At 33.8% G+C, this 19,697-nt stretch overlaps 1 protein-coding gene and 1 long non-coding RNA gene across 2 annotated transcripts; one reads left to right on the top strand and one right to left on the bottom strand.

Annotated features, from left to right (window-relative positions):
- Window positions 1-3,498: 3,498 nt before the first annotated feature.
- LOC148619073 (uncharacterized) lies at window positions 3,499-8,240 on the bottom strand. Its single transcript, XM_088576916.1, has 4 exons — window positions 7,028-8,240; window positions 6,652-6,752; window positions 6,066-6,151; window positions 3,499-3,793 (listed from the first exon to the last, which is right to left on the bottom strand). The coding sequence occupies exons 1-4, from the start codon at window positions 8,125-8,127 to the stop codon at window positions 3,704-3,706; spliced, it is 1,377 nt and encodes a 458-aa protein (XP_088433042.1). The 5' UTR covers window positions 8,128-8,240; the 3' UTR covers window positions 3,499-3,703.
- Window positions 8,241-8,677: 437 nt separating this feature from the next.
- Window positions 8,678-13,885, top strand: LOC148619072 (uncharacterized). Its single transcript, XR_015921300.1, has 3 exons — window positions 8,678-8,783; window positions 9,466-9,555; window positions 11,232-13,885. It is a non-coding gene; the product is annotated as an uncharacterized LOC148619072 (long non-coding RNA).
- The last annotated feature ends 5,812 nt before the right edge of the window (window positions 13,886-19,697 follow it).

Raw genomic sequence — 19,697 nt, 5'->3', positions numbered from 1 at the left:
TTTCAAATGAACTTAGTCCAAAAATATTGTGAATGTTGTAGCTCAACATGCCCAAATTACGTTGTTAATGCCAATTAGCTCACATTTTTGTGAAATAAATTAAGAAAGTTTTCAGCAGATGGCAAGCCATCAACAAACAATGCCAGGTGCCTGAAAGATATAGTAATTAGCATTGATACATACCATTTGCTGCTCTGCGACTGCAGTTTTATATAATCTCTGAAGAGACTGGAAATACAGACATCTATAGATACGGTTTTTGTAATTAAAAGTTGAAGAAAAATGTTTTACAAGCAAAAACTGTATTGAATCGTGTTTACAGGTTGTTCGCGAAACGCCTGATAAGGCTGCAGAAGCAGGAAAGAATCAAGACATATTTTTTAAGCATTATGTTACTAGGAACCAAGTGATTGGTTCATAAAAATCCCTAGCCTGGTATTTACTTGAAATCAGTTTTTCGTGGATATTAATTACTCAGTCTAGCCAATATTTATATAAAGTTCACACAGCAGTAACATTTATTTCTGTTTGGGTGTTTGTATTTCGGAAAATAACAATTTTCTTTCGTAATCTGTTAAAAAAACCACACTGGAATCCATACATGTACATTGCTTGATCAATTAAAACCAATATCCAGCACGGTTGTAAGGAGTTGACAAATCTCTGTTCATTCTGCTCATTTTATTTCAATAAACATAACTTATCGCCCATTAATCTTTCATTTCTTGTGAATAAGTGGTAGATTATAAGATAGCAGTCTATTTCTCAACTCATTTATTAATTTATCACGATTTAGTGATCAGAATATCAAACCAAAATTATCTTGCTACGACCCTGTGCCTTCCATTTTCGTACGTGCTCAAGTCGTGTATGGAAGCTCTAGGATGCGATTACCAGTAAATTTGACAGACGAAATTCTCAATCAAAATTCCAATTAACCCAAAATGTCTTGTTTTTAGAAACTGTCTTGCGAGTTAATAGTCTTCTACTCTAGTGCATATAAAGCCAAATCTAATTTGGTGTAAAATTTATATGCAGAAATGGTTCTCAATCAAATTATTTAATATTTGACAGACGACTGACACAATATAATTGAGTGGCAAATATCTCCGTATCAAGTACACAACAGAGCCTGAGTTTGTCACACTATTTAGATATAATAAAATTTCTTTTTGTAACTACCATAAATAGTTTAAATTTCTATCTAAATGTTTTTAAATGGTTTGCAAAGGCCCCGTATGTATCGTGAAGTATCAGTTTTCTCTCAGCCCTCGACGGTTTTTTTTTGGAGTTTGCGTTTATATTGAAATATGTTGTTACACTTTTAGCACAAATTTCTATAAAAAATCTACGTTTCCTTATTTTCCTATTTCGTCCACTCAAAACGATCATGTACACATAGCTTTGTCTTTATGTATACGTATGTTCTAAGTTCTATCATTTTTTCTATATTTTTTAATGTTGTGCTATGGAAATCAACCATCTTGTACCCTAACTTACTTAGCTGTGCTAATATATGTTCAGAATTAAATCCTGGATGTAATTGCATAGAAAAATCATATCCCATGTTTGAAAATATTTTCTTTTCTTTGAAACTATCAAAGAAGTATTCAACGTTAATTACTGTTTTTCCAAAATTCTGTGCCAAAATTTGAACTATATTGTTTACACAGACATTTTGCCTTAGTCCATAATTCTCTGTCATGTTCACCATTATATTAACTATTTATGAACCTTGATTTTTTTGTATTGACCAATGAACTCATTTCCTCCATAATGGTTTTTACTCCAAAAGCAATCAAATACTCCTCTATTTCCTACTATATACTGTAAGTTAATGTCGTCTAGGATTGACATTGTCATAAGGAAACTGATTTCCTACGCTGTTTAAATACATTTACAGATTTTTTCCCATCGGTAATAGTTAATAGGTAGTTATGATTGTTATATCTGTTTCTTTGCTGTCAATGTGTCCATACTCCTTATTTTATAAGAGAATAGTTCTACTGGTGTAAACTCACATCCCTGTGACCTCACTTCATATTACCTCTATCGAGGCCTCTATTGAGGTGAATGTGATGTAGGATCACACTAAGAGGGCATATATACGGAATTTCCCGTTATCTATGGGTTAGCAGGCATTATCTATGGGTTAGCGAGCTTTATAGCGGAATTTAATTTTCGATCACAGGTGATATTATGTGTTAATAAATGTGTAATTTCATATTGGCCCTGTTATAGGTTTGAGGTCTGTCATATTGGTCGAGGCGGTCGTATTGGTCCCGAGGCATCGCCGAGGGCCAATACGGCTGTCGATGCCAATATGATTGACCGAAACCTATAACAGGGCTAATATGAAATTACATATTTATTGACAATTTTATTAAACAACTCAACTAGATAATTTGTAGAACAGTTGTTTTTGTGTTTTACCGAGAACATGTAGATTTATTTGCATTAATCAGTCTGAAATATCCTTTTTGTATTAAATGGAAGATTTTTTTGTGTTTCTGCAGTTTTCAGATCCGATGATCAAAGTTCATGAAATCCAATTCTAACTCAAAATGGCGGTGTCAAACGACCGAAAGTTATGATGCCGTATTGGCCCCGGTTTGATCCATATTGGCCCCGTATAGATGCCCGGTTTAAATTCATATCATTTTGTCAGTTTTTGACATTTTTGAAAGTATTTTGGGTAGTTAGTTAATATTGTGAGTTACAGTCTGTTAACCCGTAGATAACGGTCTGTTAAGATAACGGGATTTTGGTTAATTTCGCGTGCAATGCATATACAACTGTAAGACAATTACATAAGGAATTTCAATGTCACTCGACCTGCATACACTATACGAATTCTTTGGCGTTTATACTGTAGTGAATAAAATGCACAGGAGACAACCACTTCATGGGTAAAGCTGATAAAACAAACAAGAGACTTCGATACAGAGTAAATCTCGCACTGAAGGGTAGGATAGGCCTTCTGACTAATGAGTAAATTAATAAAACTAAAAACACAATGACGTTCTTACAAAAAAAAACACAACAAAAACACGTTCATGTGTCAGCGTAAAATGATAACAGTTCATCATCCCGACCGATTTACCTGATACATGTAAATGCTTACCAGCTATAACAATTGACTGTTTTTCCAAAGGGGTACTTTTCTAATTAATTTGTTGATGTTTTATAAGAATTTTAAAACATATAGATGGAGGAAAAAACTATGGAATCATCTTTGATAACTGACCATTTAGTGTTATTGAAAAAGTGACAGAGGATCCAGAAGGGGCGCCCCCCCCCCTTAGAAAATTGTAGTTTTTAATAATTGTTGAAAAATTGTTCCAGATACCATCAGAATGCAGGATTGGAGGTTTAATATTTTCAAATTTTTCTTGGGGGTATGCCGCTACTGAATGATAAATAAAAAGTTTTAATTTAGAAATTCATATTATTACAACATTTATATTTCTAAATCAATTTTTTTATATAAAACCAGCATGTTAATCTCTGCACTGTTTCTATCAGTAGAGAGAAAGTTATAATTATTTCCGAGAACTACAGCATCATACAAAAACAATACCACAAAGGGGGTAAACATTACATAAAATCACTTAGATCTTTGGGTTGGTGGACCTTAAAATATTGAAGCGTTAACAATAATCAAGAATTTTTATCGGTATTTGATACGATATTTAGTATAGCATCAAATGAAGTCTTGAGGGAAGATTGAACGCCCACTTTTACTCGCCTGTCTATATAGTGTTCTACATCTCCTTGTAAACTGACAAAAGATCTATAAAAAAAACAAATCAATAATAAAATTTCTCACTTACTGACCTAAAAATGACATAAAACGTAGAAGTAAAAATGATTCTAAAACATAATAATTATAGCTTGCAAAGGTTTGGAATCCCTAAATTACCCCACTGTCATTACCCCCTGTTGCAATCAAAATCTTTTTTGTTTTTGTTTTTTTTGGAAACCGTCTGGTATCAATCTGCGTATGCACAATCTTCATGCAGAACCCATGCGACGTCCTTTTCTACATTAGGTACCCCTCTGGTATCCCGTTGGTGCATGCAATGTCTACATTCGGTAACCCAAACTTACATCCTTCTGGCGCATGCAAGATCTACTGAGTACAGGCACTATTAAATTCTCATAAAAAATAACGTATTGTAATTGAGCTCCAAATTAAATGCGACTTTTAATTATTTATTTACTAATTTATATTTCATTATTTTACAAACATTTATTAGAGTTGTCTTTCGTTAAGCGATAATACCTACAACTTAACCTATCGAGTGTAAAAGCTTTTTCAGGTTCTCCATTGTGATTTGTGTTCGTGAATGTTTGAAACAAGTCGAACACCGGTAAACTCCCATACATGTGTATAGGAGGCACACATTGTATGTTTAATTTTAAAACCAGATAAACTGGTCAAAGCTCACTTTGTGATACCACAACATAAAATTCTACATGTATTGGGAGTTGTGGGTTAGAAATGCCCCACGGGCAAAGTCCATGTTTTGCACTTAGGAAACCTGAATTCGCAAAAATCATTTAGATTTGAATAACGGGGAACATTAAATTCTCGAACTCTTTGTAATTAAGGACTGTTACATGTGGAAATCTTAGCACCTACGTTTGCAAACTTCTTTAATTACATTTGCGAACCATTTGTAAAATTAACATTTGCGAACCAAATGATATATACTATATAAAAATTTTGTAAAGACTTTATATAAATATTTATATAACAGTTCAGATATGTGGTCTGATCTGTTTTGAATTTTGCTCACTAATCACTTTTTCACATTACTTTGGCTATATGCATATTTCTTTGTTTTCGTCTCCCATATTAACTTGTAATTCTAATCAACTGGTCACTTCGGTACAACTACGTACGATCTTACTGAACAATGGATTTTACAATCTTTGAGACAAATAGGGGGAACCAATGTTTACAACTTGACTGTTAGACATTTCGGTTCCTAGAAATGCATAAAAGGAAAAACTAGACTTTCTCCTGAAACAGCTTTTACAGTTCACGACTAGTGTTATTGACAGAAGTTTATTTCGTGAAAACCCTAGTTTTTAAGTTTGCCGCCCCATGCGACATGTAAAACTGTGTCACACTGAAGTAACTGAGGCTATTTTATTGAACTATTTTTTAAATCATGTTTGTCAATCCGTGTGCATGTGCATGTGCATGTGTGTGTGATTTTTTTTTCATTTCAGAAATGTATATTTTAATAAATTAAATAGACTAAGTGCTATATATCCTACTTGTAATCCTACGTACTTCCCAGAAGCATGGCTAAAACATTGTAAAGATGTATATTTTCAAAAAGTTCGCAAATGTTAAATTATTAAATATTTCGCAAATGTAATACAAAAAAGTTCGCAAGTATAACAAAAAAGTTCGCAATTGTAACAAGAAAGTTCGTAGATGTAATGCACCGGAAAATGAAAATTATGAGGTGCACAATTGAACCATGTGAATTTATAAATTTATAAAACTTTCATCAAATTTTATTCAGCGGTTTTAGAGGAGTTGTGGACATGATGATGGTTCTCCCTTGGTCGGCCAATGACAGATTCCATGTTTTACACCAGAAATCTCCATGTCATTTAGATGAAAAAAAGACAAAATAATGTGCAAAATGGCATTATTTGATAACGAATTTGTGAAAGTTTCGTCAAAATCTACATTCAGCGGTTTAAAGTAGTTGCGATTAAGATGGTCCCTGTTAGTGACCAATGACAAAGTCCATATTTTGCTTCAGAAAACTCCAAAAGTCTTTCGTATAAGAACAAAAACGGAAGATAGGCGCACTACGACATCGTGTGATAAATTATTTGTGAAAGTTTCATTAAATTCCACTCAGCGGTTTCAGAAGAGTTGTGGGTTAGAACTGGGGACGGACGAACATCATAATCATGATATACTTCCTGGATTTCAAGGGTCATTAAAAGGACTCATTTAATTAATTTAAAAAAAAACTCGTGGTGTCTAGTAAATAAAGTATACTTGAACCATGCTTAGTTTTGATAGTACACACCTCGCCGTGTTCACAGAAGCATTTCCGACATCTACCAACCCTTTCTACTGCATTTTCAGGTAAGAACCTGTTCTGAAAGTTACAACCTGCCAAAATAAAGAAACGCTTAGTTACATTGGTACTTAAAAAAAAGGATATAAATAAAGCCATTTGAGTATTTGATAATAGACAAGATATCAAGTATGAACAAAAAGTAATCCACAAAAAAAAAAAATATAAATAGAAAAGACACGACACAAACATAACAAGCCCAATGATGGGAAATCTGAGTATTGTGCTATAAAAAATATTCGAATGTAACTGTTCAAAGGGACATAAATCGAAACACAATCATTGGTTCAGAGGTTCAAAACATTTATTATTGTCGAGCCCAGTAAATAAAATACGCAGTTAAGAGCTTTAAATTTGTAGATATGTAGTTGATTTCGTGCAGCCTTTGCGAAAAGCGTAGAGCGTATTAAGTAAATTAGAAAATAGTTATTAGTCTCGGATATTTTAGATACTTCTCACAAATACAGAAAATTAAACAGGCAATTTTATTTCAGTCTGGCCGATACCTATTACACTGACTAAATAAAGAGAATACCTGGAGCACATTGGCATGGTTCGAGCGAGTCAGCGGGACAGAAATCAGCAAACAAGTCAGACGAGGCTATAGTCACACAGTAATATGTAGTAGGGCACCCACTATATAGATAGACAATCATATACATTTATGCTATATTATATATATAGTACGATCTTGTCAGTATAAATACTGTACTTAGACTTTACATAGTTAATAGTTTTGTAACAATAATAAAAATGATTTGATTGAAATGAAGTTAAGGCAATAACGATCTCAAAAAATAATTTACTTATCTCTCTCTCTCTCTGATTTTTATATAATGTAACGTAAAAAAATATTTATTTTCTTTATCCAATACCATTGACTCCATAATATAAAAGAAGAGTATAATTACCTGTAATGACAAAATGATGATTGGACACTACCATGCCAGCCAGGGGACACAACTGTACTTCCTCTACTGGATATTGATTCATCCCTTATCGGAGCTAAACGACTCGAAATATCGTTTTCATTTCTTAGTACTGCAGATTGTCTCTGTAGACGGTTCTCTTTCAGCTCAACTAATCTTTCTAATAGAGCAAGTATGAGCCTTTCTTCTGTTGAAGAATTCGATGTATATAAATCTGAAGGAGGCTGATGCATATTGACATCAACAATTGAATTTAAGCTCATTGCGTGTTTTCCAAGACCGGACGGGAGATTGGAATGTGAACTCTGTTCTGAATTAAAGTCAATTTTGTTCTTCGCAACAGCAGCTAACTCATCAGTTCCCATTTGTAAAAGATCTGCTTCAGACAAGGCCCGTTCCCCGATGTTTCCTTGAGACACGGTGTTGAGGTTGAAATTAAAAGGGAGTTGGACCTGTCCCTCTGAATTGTAAATTGTTCTTTTTTCTTGACTTGACTGATTATTTTCTCTTTCGAAAAGTTGGTCATGATCACTTTTGTTCCCAGACCACCCATTAACAATGGTATGTCTGTGACCACCAGTGTTGAAGTCTATAATCTTATTTCTGAGTCGTTCCTTGTTTGATACCTGTGGCTCTATCGTACTTGGTACACTAACATGCTTTATGTTACCCCACACAGGTGTAACTTCATTTTGTCCTTGAAGAAAATCTGTAGATCCAAAGTTTCCAAGGTTCTTTCCAGTAAATACTCCAGATTGCAGATTAGAATTAAAGTCTGTGTTGCTTATTCCTAATCTCCCAAGTTCGCTTTGAATGAAAGAAAACAACGATTGGGCGTCAGTGGGCACTAAATCGCTACCCATATTATTTAACCTGCTATCTAGTATATGTGTTTGATCCTTTACTGTCGCCCGAGTCTGAAACTGATTAAGAATCCTCCGAGTAGTTTCCCCCGTTAAAATACGAAATTGATCATCAACACTTTTCCCAAACCGATCGGTAAATCGGCCATTAATAGGTAGCTGACCCTCGCAATACGATACGATGTTCAGTAAACTTAAAATAATAAGCGTGTCAACCATCTTGGCAAAAAGTAGAAATTCCCTTTTTTAGATCCATTAATTATTGCAGGTCAAGTTAATACAGCTAAGTCTGATTATAAAATGCAATGAACAGTATTTTTTTGTTTTGTTTTAGCTAATGTTCATGTTTTACATCCTGCATGTACGTGTTTCTCAATATATTCGTCAGATGTTAACAGCGAGGACAAGACACAAAATATCCATGTAAATCAACAGTAATGTTACTTGCTCGTTTTTTGTCAAACGTAGAGGTGAAACGATGTTCATGTTACATTGATAATATATTTATCGAATTTACTTAGGTGTCATTTGTTGCCATTTTTTTTATAAAAGGTCTTAGTTTAATGGTACTTTACAGTGTATTGTGGAACTTTTATATCCGTTAATACAGTTCGCTGAGGGTTTCGAGGAGAATTAAGTGATTAAGTCCATTATATAGTCAACGAATATATATATGTATTCATTTGTTTTTGTTATTACTGACTTTTTGTTTGCTTTACACTTCAGGAGAACGTTATTAAAATCCATTTGGGTGACAAAACTACGTTTTTTACTGGCAAGAAGTACCATCAGGCAGCAACAAGGTTTAACGAGTTTAGCAACTTCAACTTTCCATGCAGGGGTGTTAGTTACATGCATCTTTATGTCAATATCAGGTAATCACCATTCAGACTCTTTGCAAAGAATAACGGAACCCCTTCCCTTTTTGTGTCAGCTATTAAAATAATTTACCAGCATCCATGCCAAATTAATAGCTTAATTCGCCAAGTGTAACCATTCAGCTCTTATCGAAGAAGATTACAAAGTATACATGCCAAAAAATCACGGGGTACATAAACATTATTAAAATTTTGAAGAATTCGGAAGATTTTTTTCGAGAATAGCTCAATCACAAATTTTTTTCTAGGTGTAAGAATTCAGAAAAATGATCTTTGATTTTCGAATGCAAGCTATAGATCAAGGTAAAAGTATGTGTATATGCAAGTACTATTCTCCCCACAAGCATCTGTACTTTTAATTGTTCGTTTACATACAGTCCATTAATGATTGTACATACATGTATTAGACTGAATGGTCAAGCGAGAAGGCAAGCTAGCTCTTTATGTGGTAGAGATACTTCATATTTTATTTTACATCTACCTATAAAAAATATTTACAGTAGCCTCGAGTTTGCACTTTCAGATATGTACGTGTAGTAATACTGACAGTCACTGGTTGAAGTGACTCTGAAACAACGATAGTTAAGCAACGTTTGTGGTAAGAGTTTATAATGCTCTATACTCTATGCCTGAACCAGAAAATGAAGCGCAGATTTAACACCAAACTTATTACTTTCAGGAAGTTAAAGGAGGTGTTCCTTACGAGAACCAAGACGTGTGGTTCTACTAGACATTCTGAGTTCTGAATAAAGTTGACGTCGGGCACTTGGTCAGTATATTATAATTCACAATTTAAAATATCTCACCTCAAGTTGCCTCTAGACTTTATCAATGTTTTGATCAATACTTTGATTCGAGACCTTAATCTCTAATCATTTTTTTTCAACCTGGTCCCACTTTCGAAGCTGTAGCTTTCCCTGCATTTGTGATATCAACTTTTTTTATATGCTTTGGTTTTGACTCCTGACTGCGTAGCCTCGCCTTTGAGGGCAGTTTCCCTTCGCTTTTAAAATTCGAACTCCTTCAAAACCCGAACTATCATCATAAAATGTGTTTTAAATTGAACACATAGAGTCTGAGGGTGTATATAAGAAATTGTATAGCTGTAGCCTCTCATTCTTTCGTGATATCAACGTTTTTATTTGACCAACTGTTGATATAATAATAATGGCGGCCGGAGTCACGCTCTCGAGAAAGATATTCCCGCCTTCAAAACCCGAGAGATCATCTTAAAATTTGTTTTATACTGATAAAAAATGGTCTGAGGGTGTATATAAGGATGTTTATAGCTGAAGCTTCCCCGCTTTTGTGATGTCAGTGTTTTATATGACCTAATTCTGACTTCAATAGCAGTATAGGCGGCAAGTAGCTGCGGCGAGTATACTGAAATCTCCCCACCAGAGATATTGCGATAAATTAAGAGATGCGAATCATTCTATAATTAATAATTAACTCCTTGCTCTAATAATAAACATTGTTTAAAAAAACCAATCGTGTTTTAAACTTTGTCTGCTGGTACGATAACATATTCGTCTAGTATAGTAGACAGTGTTTTTGCTAATCGGAGTCGTTGAAAACTGATGTACATGTAGAAGTGACCTCATTGACCTATGTAAAACTTTCATACGCTTAAAAAAATAAAGACCTTCCAGTCTTTACCCACTGCGACAATGAATCGATATCTTGTTTCCGTTTGATCTATTCTCTTTCCTTATTAGAAGAGATGAAGTTGTCTTTAATGATCTTCACATCGCTAGCCTCTTGTTTTGAGATCAGTGTTGCGATTTCTATTTCGTAGAATAAATGCATACGTTTTCTCATCATTAACTTGCTGAAATGTAACGTTATCATGATCTTCTGCTTGGGTGATGGGTTTTCTTGGTCGTCATTTTCAGGTTGTCATGGGTCAGCCAAGAGGTCATTGGGGACCTCTTCCATCTCCTCATTATAAATTCTGTTTTTTTTTGTGTTTTCCTGTTAAATTAAATTATGTCTAACTGCATCTACCTCCATTTCGGCAAGCTATTTGTAACGAAAGCACATCACACATTTTCGCACTGTTTGTAATCTTTTTGCTTCTTTTCATGGAGCAACTCGTTTTTCTTTTTCTTTTTTTTCTACATTAGATCTCTCATGACTTTTCTTTAATCTCCAATCCAAACCCAAAATCCTTCCGAAAGGCGGTATTGGCCGCTTTGGACCAAGGTCAATACGGCCTAAAATCAATATTGGCCAAGTTTTATCAGTATTGGCATTGCTAGACACTCCGTATTTATGCAGTTTTTTAAATACTTTGAAAAGCGCCACCTACAGTAAAACTAGGACGGAAGCACATTTGCCCGTAACACTATTTGAACAATATATGAACGTTATAGTAGCAGTTTTCGCTTGATAGTGGTACTAATACTACTACTAACTAACATTTACACATTTTATTCACAATAGGTAATGATTTATGCCAGTGGAGAGCGAGAATCGGTTCATTAATTCCACCAACCACCCAGCAAAGTCGGACTCGACAATCCGCCATGATGCATGACCCCAACCCCAGTACAATACATAGTAGAAATTTTGTATTAACTTGAGATTATTCCTTTTAATAAGCGCAACTTAAATGCTCAGTGGGGATGTTGAATTTAATCCTGGTCCGGTACCCGATCGATGTGACAATGTTACAGTGAGATAAGGGGAATAATTGGAGTGCCTCCATATGCAAAACATTTTATGAAATTCGCCAAGGAATGACTGCTATATCATAAAATTTGGTCGAGGTAAAAACAGGCATGTCTGATGCGAAAGGCAATATCAAAACACTACACGATAAAATTGACTTTAAAATAGAAACGCTTCGAAAGGAAAACGATGACCTTAAATCTTTGGAAGATCATATGGAAAAATTAGAGGTTTCCTCGAGGAAAAACAATTTGATTTTTGTTGGCATTGACAATAAACCACATTTAATAGATAGTGATACTGAAACTGAAAACGAATCTGAAGAAGAAATAAATGCTTCAGCTTCAGCTACTAAGAGAGAAACATGGTCAGATTTTGAGAAGAAAATCCGTAGATTTATGAGTAATGTTCTAAAATTTGATAAAAATTTTGTTGAAAGAATACAATGGAATATGTTCAGCGGGTACGTGGAGCTGAAAAGAATCGACCGATTATTATTTCTTAAGCAACCATTCTGAAAAAGGCAACAGGAGTTCTTAAGGCAAGTGAAAATTGCTGTGTCAATGAAGATTTTATTCCCACAGTGAAAACAGCAAGGGAAGCTTAAGTAAATTTCTCCTTGAAACAAGGGTAAGAGACAGTAAAGTCTCAATGAGATACGATAAATTGTTGATCAACAGTAGACTGTATTCATATGATGACAACAGCGAAGTTGCTTGAAGTTACGGTAAAATAGGGATTCGGCCGAGGCCCGCGGTATTTTAAATCTGCTGAAAACTCTAATAATTATTATATCTCAACTGATGTTATTAGAATTGCATCTTGGAATATTGAAAGTTTGAAAACAAAATTATACAGAGACAGAAGTGGTATTGAGCAGATACTTGACAGTCGTGGTTTTTTAAGCTTTCAAGAAACATTTCAAAATGAAGAAAATGAATTTATGCATGTAAATATATTTTTTATGATTTTGAGTGTTTCGTAAGTAATAACGATAACTCTATTATAAAGCTTCTGGTGGTGTACTAGTACTTGTGAGAAAGCATACTGTTAAAAAAAACCTGAAAGTTGTACACATACTAAAAGATTATAAAGATATGATTTTTCTCAATTTTGTAATTAGAAACAAGGTTATCGTTTTTGAGTTTTTATATATCCTTCCACAAAATTCTGTTTTTTTTTTTGACGTTTAGTGTTCTAACAATGGTGTTGATATACTTAAAGATGCACTATTTGACATTAAATCAATGTTTAAGGACTGAATGTTTGCTGAGGATTTTAATTCTAGGACAGCGGATTTAGTATATTTTATTGACTTTATTCCCGGTTTCAGTTTTACAATGAATGATGATGGTGATAGAAAAATTGCGTTTATAGTACATTGTTGTTATAAAAATTTTGAAAAAAAATACTACAAATCAACTTTGGTCAATCATTAGTACAGCTATGCAGCACAAATGACTTACGTATAATTAATGGCCGAAAACAGAATGACCAAGACAGTGAATTTACATACATTTGTTCAAATGGAGCCAGTGTTATTGACTATGTAATTACTAGCTATAATTTATTTGAATTGGTATCAGATTTTAAAGTCCTCTCTAATGATTTATTAAAGCATTTGCCGATTTCATGTTGCTTAACTTTTCCAGCCTTAGAGATTTTAGAGAAAAAAAACAGGAAAGATACAAATGGTATCATAACAAAGACCAGATATGTAAGGATATTTTAATCAATCATATTCTGTAAACTTTCTGTCTTATCTTGAAATAATGATAGAGAGTGATGTTAATGTACAAATCTTCTAATTAATCATTTACAAAGTGTTTGTGAAATAGCAGGTTTATTATGTGGTAGTAAGAAATATAACACTACAAATGTACTAAACCAACCAGAATGGTTTGATTCAGAATGCAAGTCAGTGAAAAGAAAAAAAAATGTAAGCTTCTGAATGACTTTAGAGCTACAAGTGATGTGAGAATACTAGAGGAATATATCGAAACAAAACAAAAGTTTCAATAAACTGTGTGATGGTAAACAAAAACCGTATAAAGTGAATAAGAGAACTGAAATCTGTAATGCTGCAGTAAGTGGTGAGCCTTGTAAATTTTGCAAACTGGTCAAATCATTTACAATAGACAGGTTAAATCAGAAGAGAATATTTTTAGTGAGGAATGGAAAACTTATTTTTGTAATGTTTTGAATCCTGGTATTGTAGATTAGGATACTGAATTTTCAGATTTTGTAAAGAAATTTGTACAATCACATAATAATAATAATAATAGTTGTGTTATGTGTATTGAGAAAGATTTCTCCTTCATAAAAAGCGACATAACTGATGATGACATTTTAAATGAGATAAAAAGACTTAAAAATAACAAATCACAAGGTGAAGATGATATGCCAGGGAAATTATATAAATGTTTATCTACAGAGTTATTACCTTGACTGTTAAAATTGTTTAATAAGATTTTTCAAACTGGGGATTTTCCTGAATGTTGGGTTACAGCTATAATCATAACATTGTACAAAAAAGGTGATAAGTGCGATTGTGGAAATTGTCATAGAATATCATTGCTATGTGTTATAAGTAAAATTCTTGGGTGTAATAAATAAAAGATTGGTACTGTGGTCTGATTTGAATGATCATATTATTGAAGTTCAAACAGGTTTTCGTAGTGGTTATTCCACTATCGAAAATATATTTATACTTACAAGTATTATTATGAAATATTTTTCAAAGAAAAGTGTTGTCTTGTACTTTGTTTTTATAGATTTTTCTAAAGCGTTCGATGGCATTAACAGATCAAAACTTTTTTATTTACTTTTGTGTAAAAAGTTACGTAGTAAAATGATAGTATTGTTACAAAAATTTTATGATAATGTAAAAGCTAGCTAAAGTAAGAACGTCAGAAGGTCTAACTGACGCCTTTAATTGTAATTCTGGTGTAAGGCAAGGTTGTATGCTGAGTCCTTGGTTATTTGCTGTGTATATAAATGAATTTGCAAGTGAAATGAAAAGAAATGGAGGAAATGGTATTTTTTTCCATAAGGACTTTCATGTTATTTTTTATGCGGATGATTTTGTACTTATAGCCGATACTCCTATTGATCTACAGAGACGTTTCAACTGCTAGAAACCTATTGTGAGAATTGGCCTACGTCTGTTAATATGGACAAATCAAATACAGTGAGTTTTGCTTTTAGAATGGATGTTATCTATCAAGAAATGAGAAAACGGTATTTTAAGAAAGAAGTTGTGACTGTTGTTAGTTATTATACATACTTGGGACTATATTTTTTCTAATAGACCTTAATGGAATGTATGTTGTAGAACATTAACCACACAGAATAAAAAACCTTTGAATAAGATAAAACAGTGTTTATGTAAACTTGGAACAAGAGACATTAATCTTGGATTTAAATTGTTTGACTCTATGGTATATGGTGCTATCGCCAATTCTTTACTATGGTGCTGAAGTATGGGGAATGAATAAAGTAAAAGACATTGAAGCTGTTCAAAACAGCTATCATATGATAATCATGTGATAATCATATGTATACCGAAACATATGATTATCATATGGTGCTCGATTTATATGATAATCATATGATGCAAACCATATGATTCTCATGTGTGGCACATTTGCCTATGTATATGTGTAAACCAATCAAATACTTTTTTGTGTTAACTAAAATTAGAGGATAATAGATTACCCAAACTATGTTATAAATGATGTTGGATGTGAACAACCATGGACGCCTGAATTGGTGTACAAAGGTCAAAGGACTTGTTTTTGTGTGGTTTTTGTGAAGTATGGGAAAACCAAGGTGTTGGAGATGAATCATTATTTATCTTATTGTTTAAACAAAGACTAAGAGACATAAATGGACAGAACTGGTGGGAATATATTTCTAACTCATTCAAATGTTCTTTTTATAGAAAAATTAAGGACTCAATATGTATAAATGAAAATATTCAAAAACTGTTTCGTAATCTTCGATTTGAAATTTATTATATTCTATGTTCCAATCATAAGCTTGCTATTGAACAAGGTAGACATGAAAATATATTTCGTGAAGACAGTTTATGTCAGTTGTGTAATGTAGTTGGAGATGAATACCATTTTTTGCTTGTTTGTCCAATATTGTCAGACAGAAGAAGAATTTTTTTTACCTATGAGGTGTCACAGTAATCCAAGTATGGACAAAATGATTAGTCTTTTTAAAACTGAAGACAATGTTATCTTGAAAAATACTGCTATTTATATCAAAAAAGCAAAACATGTGTGAGAAGAGGTGTTGTCATTTTAATTTTTTTTGTAACGAAATGAAAGGTGTACTTGTAATCGTGTTCTTGTTCATTATTGTGAACTTTTGATCTAACTATTGTTATTTATGTTTTCAAAATTATTGATGATGATAATTTATTAAAACAAATATAGTAATTATATATGATATTATATTGTGTATTGATATTTGTACCGTGTGCTGGGGGCCTGATTTGTACAATAAACGTATCTTTATCTCTTTTTTATGCACAGTTTTACTATTATTTATCTAAATATTATAGTAGTTAATCAATAATATTACATAATTCATGTTTGACAATACCGTAATGATAAATATCATTAAAAAACAATGGATGTACAGAACAGAATTTCTACAAAAGGGCATTCGAGATGAAAATAAAAAAAAATATTTAACTCAATGCATGTTTGACGATATTGCAATGATATAAATCATTTACAGATTAATGCAAAAGATGTATAGAACAGAATTTCTACAAAAGAGCTTTCGAGAGGAAAAAGAAATAATTTTACCTCATGCATATTTGACAATATCACAATGATGTTGCAATGTGACATCGCAATGCTACACAGGTTTTAAAGAATTCATTGCAGATGTAATTTAAAAAGAACAAAATTTCTACAAAACAACATGCTCAAATTTTTACAAAGGTACATTTTCATTGCTGCAATTATAATTGCAGTATTTTTGTCTGTATTAGAATTGATTTACACAATTAAAGGACAAAATTCCCATTTCTTTGGGAAAATTCATGGTATGTACAATGAACACACAGATAATAAAGAAAGGAAGACAAAACTTTCAGATCTATATGTTTCTGTGAAGACAACTAAATCAAACGACAAGAAACTTCAAGTTCTAATGGAAACTTGGATCCCACAAGCCAAAGAGGAGGTAAGACTATTACTCTTCTAACATTCTTACAATAGGGTATTAATGTCCATTTTGAACACTACAAAACAACCTCTTGTGAACTTCAAAATGTTAAGTATTTTTCTTAACTAAATATATGCGCCTCTGTTCTCGTTAGGTCTTCCTTATTAAAATTTCAATTAAAATCGTTTTGAAAATCAAAACTCTGTACAATCATCATAACTTCAGTTCCTGTGGATTGCCTACCTGTAGACCCAGAGCCAACTTTTTTCAAACTAAGAATTCCCTATCCCAACAAACATATGTGTTACGCTCTTTTACACCCTAAATGTAGCAATCATAGTTTTAATATAGACCCTAGGTGATGCCCTCTTTTACCTTCCTATCCTCTTCAAGCCATGGTCGGCTCATAAGGCTTTTCAGCATCCTCGCAATTTTCCTTTGTCACTGACCACTCCATATCTGCCATACCAGTTTTCCCTTTTTGTCTCAGCAGTTCTTCGCCATGTTTGTTTTGGGCGGCTTATCCTTTTTCCCTCCGGAGCCAATGTCCGAGCACTCTTTTACACAACAGATAACACTATCGATATGGATCCTAGTTGTTGCTCTCTTTTACACCCTAAAACGCACTCCTATACAGATCCGAGGTAATGCACTCTTTTTACATCCTAGCTGACCCACTCCTATACAGATCCTAGGTAATGCACTCTTTTTACATCCTAGCTGACCCACTCCTATACAGATCCTAGGTAATGCACTCTTTTTACATCCTAGCTGACCCAATCCTATACAGATTCTAGGTAATGCACTCTTTTTACATCCTAGCTGACCCACTCCTATATGGCCCAATACATCTATTAAACTTTGACATAAGTCAGACGAAAAAGTAGTACTGGACAAACACTAAATTGCAACCGGTACTTGGGTGTCATGCAAGAATACTCAGAGTGAAGTGTACTAGACACTTTAAAATCTTTGGAATGCTCGATAAAAAGATAGATAAAATAAAATATATATTCAAAAGAATTATTTTAGATGCAAACCAAGTGCCAGTTGGTAATCCGGAGGACATTTAGGCATTACCTCAAGATTTGGAGATCAGCGGAAAAATAAATCACACTTCGTCCCCTGATATTTCAAGTGGAGTGTTCTAGGTATATATCGGTGAATTTGACAGATCCCTTATATCCAAATATATAATATAGTCCAAGCTACAGGCACAAATGTCAGCACCAAAATTTATGGAACCCTGTGGAATCAATAATTAAAGGGCTGTGGCCCTATACGTCCTAGGTATTATTCTCTGTTATACCCTAGATAACGCACAACTACATAGAAACTAGGTAATGCCCTTTTTCACCTTCGCTGACTTCCTCCTTTATAATTCATAGGTGTTACACTTTTTACACCCTAGATAACGCACTCCCATATAGATCCTAGGTAATGCATTATTTCACACCCAAAATAACGCACTATATATGATAGGTGTTGCTCTCTTTTTCACCCAAGATGATTCACTCCTATACAGATCCCATGTGTAACACTCCTACTACACCCCAGGTAATGAACACCTGCAAATTTTTGGTCGTTCCCTCCACTGGACTCGAACTCGTACCGCTGTGACATCTATGGCAACACCACCTGCACTAAGGCCGGGTTATTCCTCCTCGTAGGATATTATATATGATGGACTTTGTGCAGGCGGTGTGATTTACACTCCAGACAGCACACTCCTATATAGATGCTAGGCATCGCTCTCTTCTACAAACTTGATAATACACTCTTATTTAGGTCCTAGCTGGCGCATTCTTTTACACCCTAGATAATGCACTCCTATAAATATCCTAGGTGTTGCTATCTTTTACATCCAAAATGACTCACTCCTATATAGATCACATGTATAACACTCTTTTACACACCAGATAATGAACTCCTATATATACTCTAGGTGGTTTACACCCCAGATAATGAACTCCTATATATATTCTAGGTACCCCGCGCAAACCATAGTGGTGCACCGTGTTGGGAAAGATGCCACGTTCCTCGCACGTTAAAGAACCCTGCTGTGGTATTCGATAGGAGTAGGAACCTTTGCGCTCCGCCACAGGAGGCTAAATTGCCCGACCTTACCCATCCCCCCTTTTTCCAGTGGCAATCAAAATTTGTCGACCCTATTATCCTTGTGACCCATCCTTTCTTCTTTTCATTTCATGTTCATTTTATCATCAATTTCATGTTCATTATCTGAATATAGCTGAAATATTGCTGCTCGGACGTTAAACCCCAACAAACAAACAAACAAAATATATACTCTAGGTGGTTTACACACTAGATAATGAACTCCTATATATACTCTAGGTGGTTTACACCCCAGATAATGAACTCCTATATATACTCTAGGTGGTTTACACACTAGATAATGAACTCCTATATATACTCTAGGTGGTTTACACACCAGATAATGAACTCCTATATATACTCTAGGTGGTTTACACCCCAGATAATGAACTTCTATACATACTCTAGGTGGTTTACACCCACGATAATGAACTCCTATATATACTCCAGGTGGTTTACACACTAGATTACTCACTCTTATTTGGATCCTAGATGTTGCTCTCTTTTATACTTCAGAGAACTCACTCTCAAATAGATCCTATGTGTTGCATTCTTTTACACCCTAGATGACGAACCCCCATAGATCCTAGCCGTTGCACTCTTTCACACCTTAGATGTCACACTTCTATAGATTCTCATACGTGCTCACAATAAAAAATAATGACAAGACAAGACAATATTTTGAGAACTCTCATTTTATAACTCAATCCTTAAAACATAACCTATAAAACCTCAATTATTTTGTTGAAAAACGCCAAAAAAATAGAATTAAAAGATGTTATACTACACAATCTGGTCTTGATTTACATTTTTATTTTTCCTGTCCCAGTTTTTTGTCAAGGAAGTCTATTTATAGACTGAACTTGACTTAGAGACCGTCGGCAACCAAATTACGTAACTAAGGTAAACATTTCAACATAAAACTACAAAAATAAT

The sequence above is a fragment of the Perna viridis genome, chromosome 4 (genome assembly GCF_037379345.1).
Source record: "Perna viridis isolate PV_CMFRI_1.1 ecotype Kerala chromosome 4, ASM3737934v1, whole genome shotgun sequence".
Taxonomy (NCBI): domain Eukaryota; kingdom Metazoa; phylum Mollusca; class Bivalvia; order Mytilida; family Mytilidae; genus Perna; species Perna viridis.
This window is presented reverse-complemented; position numbering and strand designations above follow the sequence as displayed.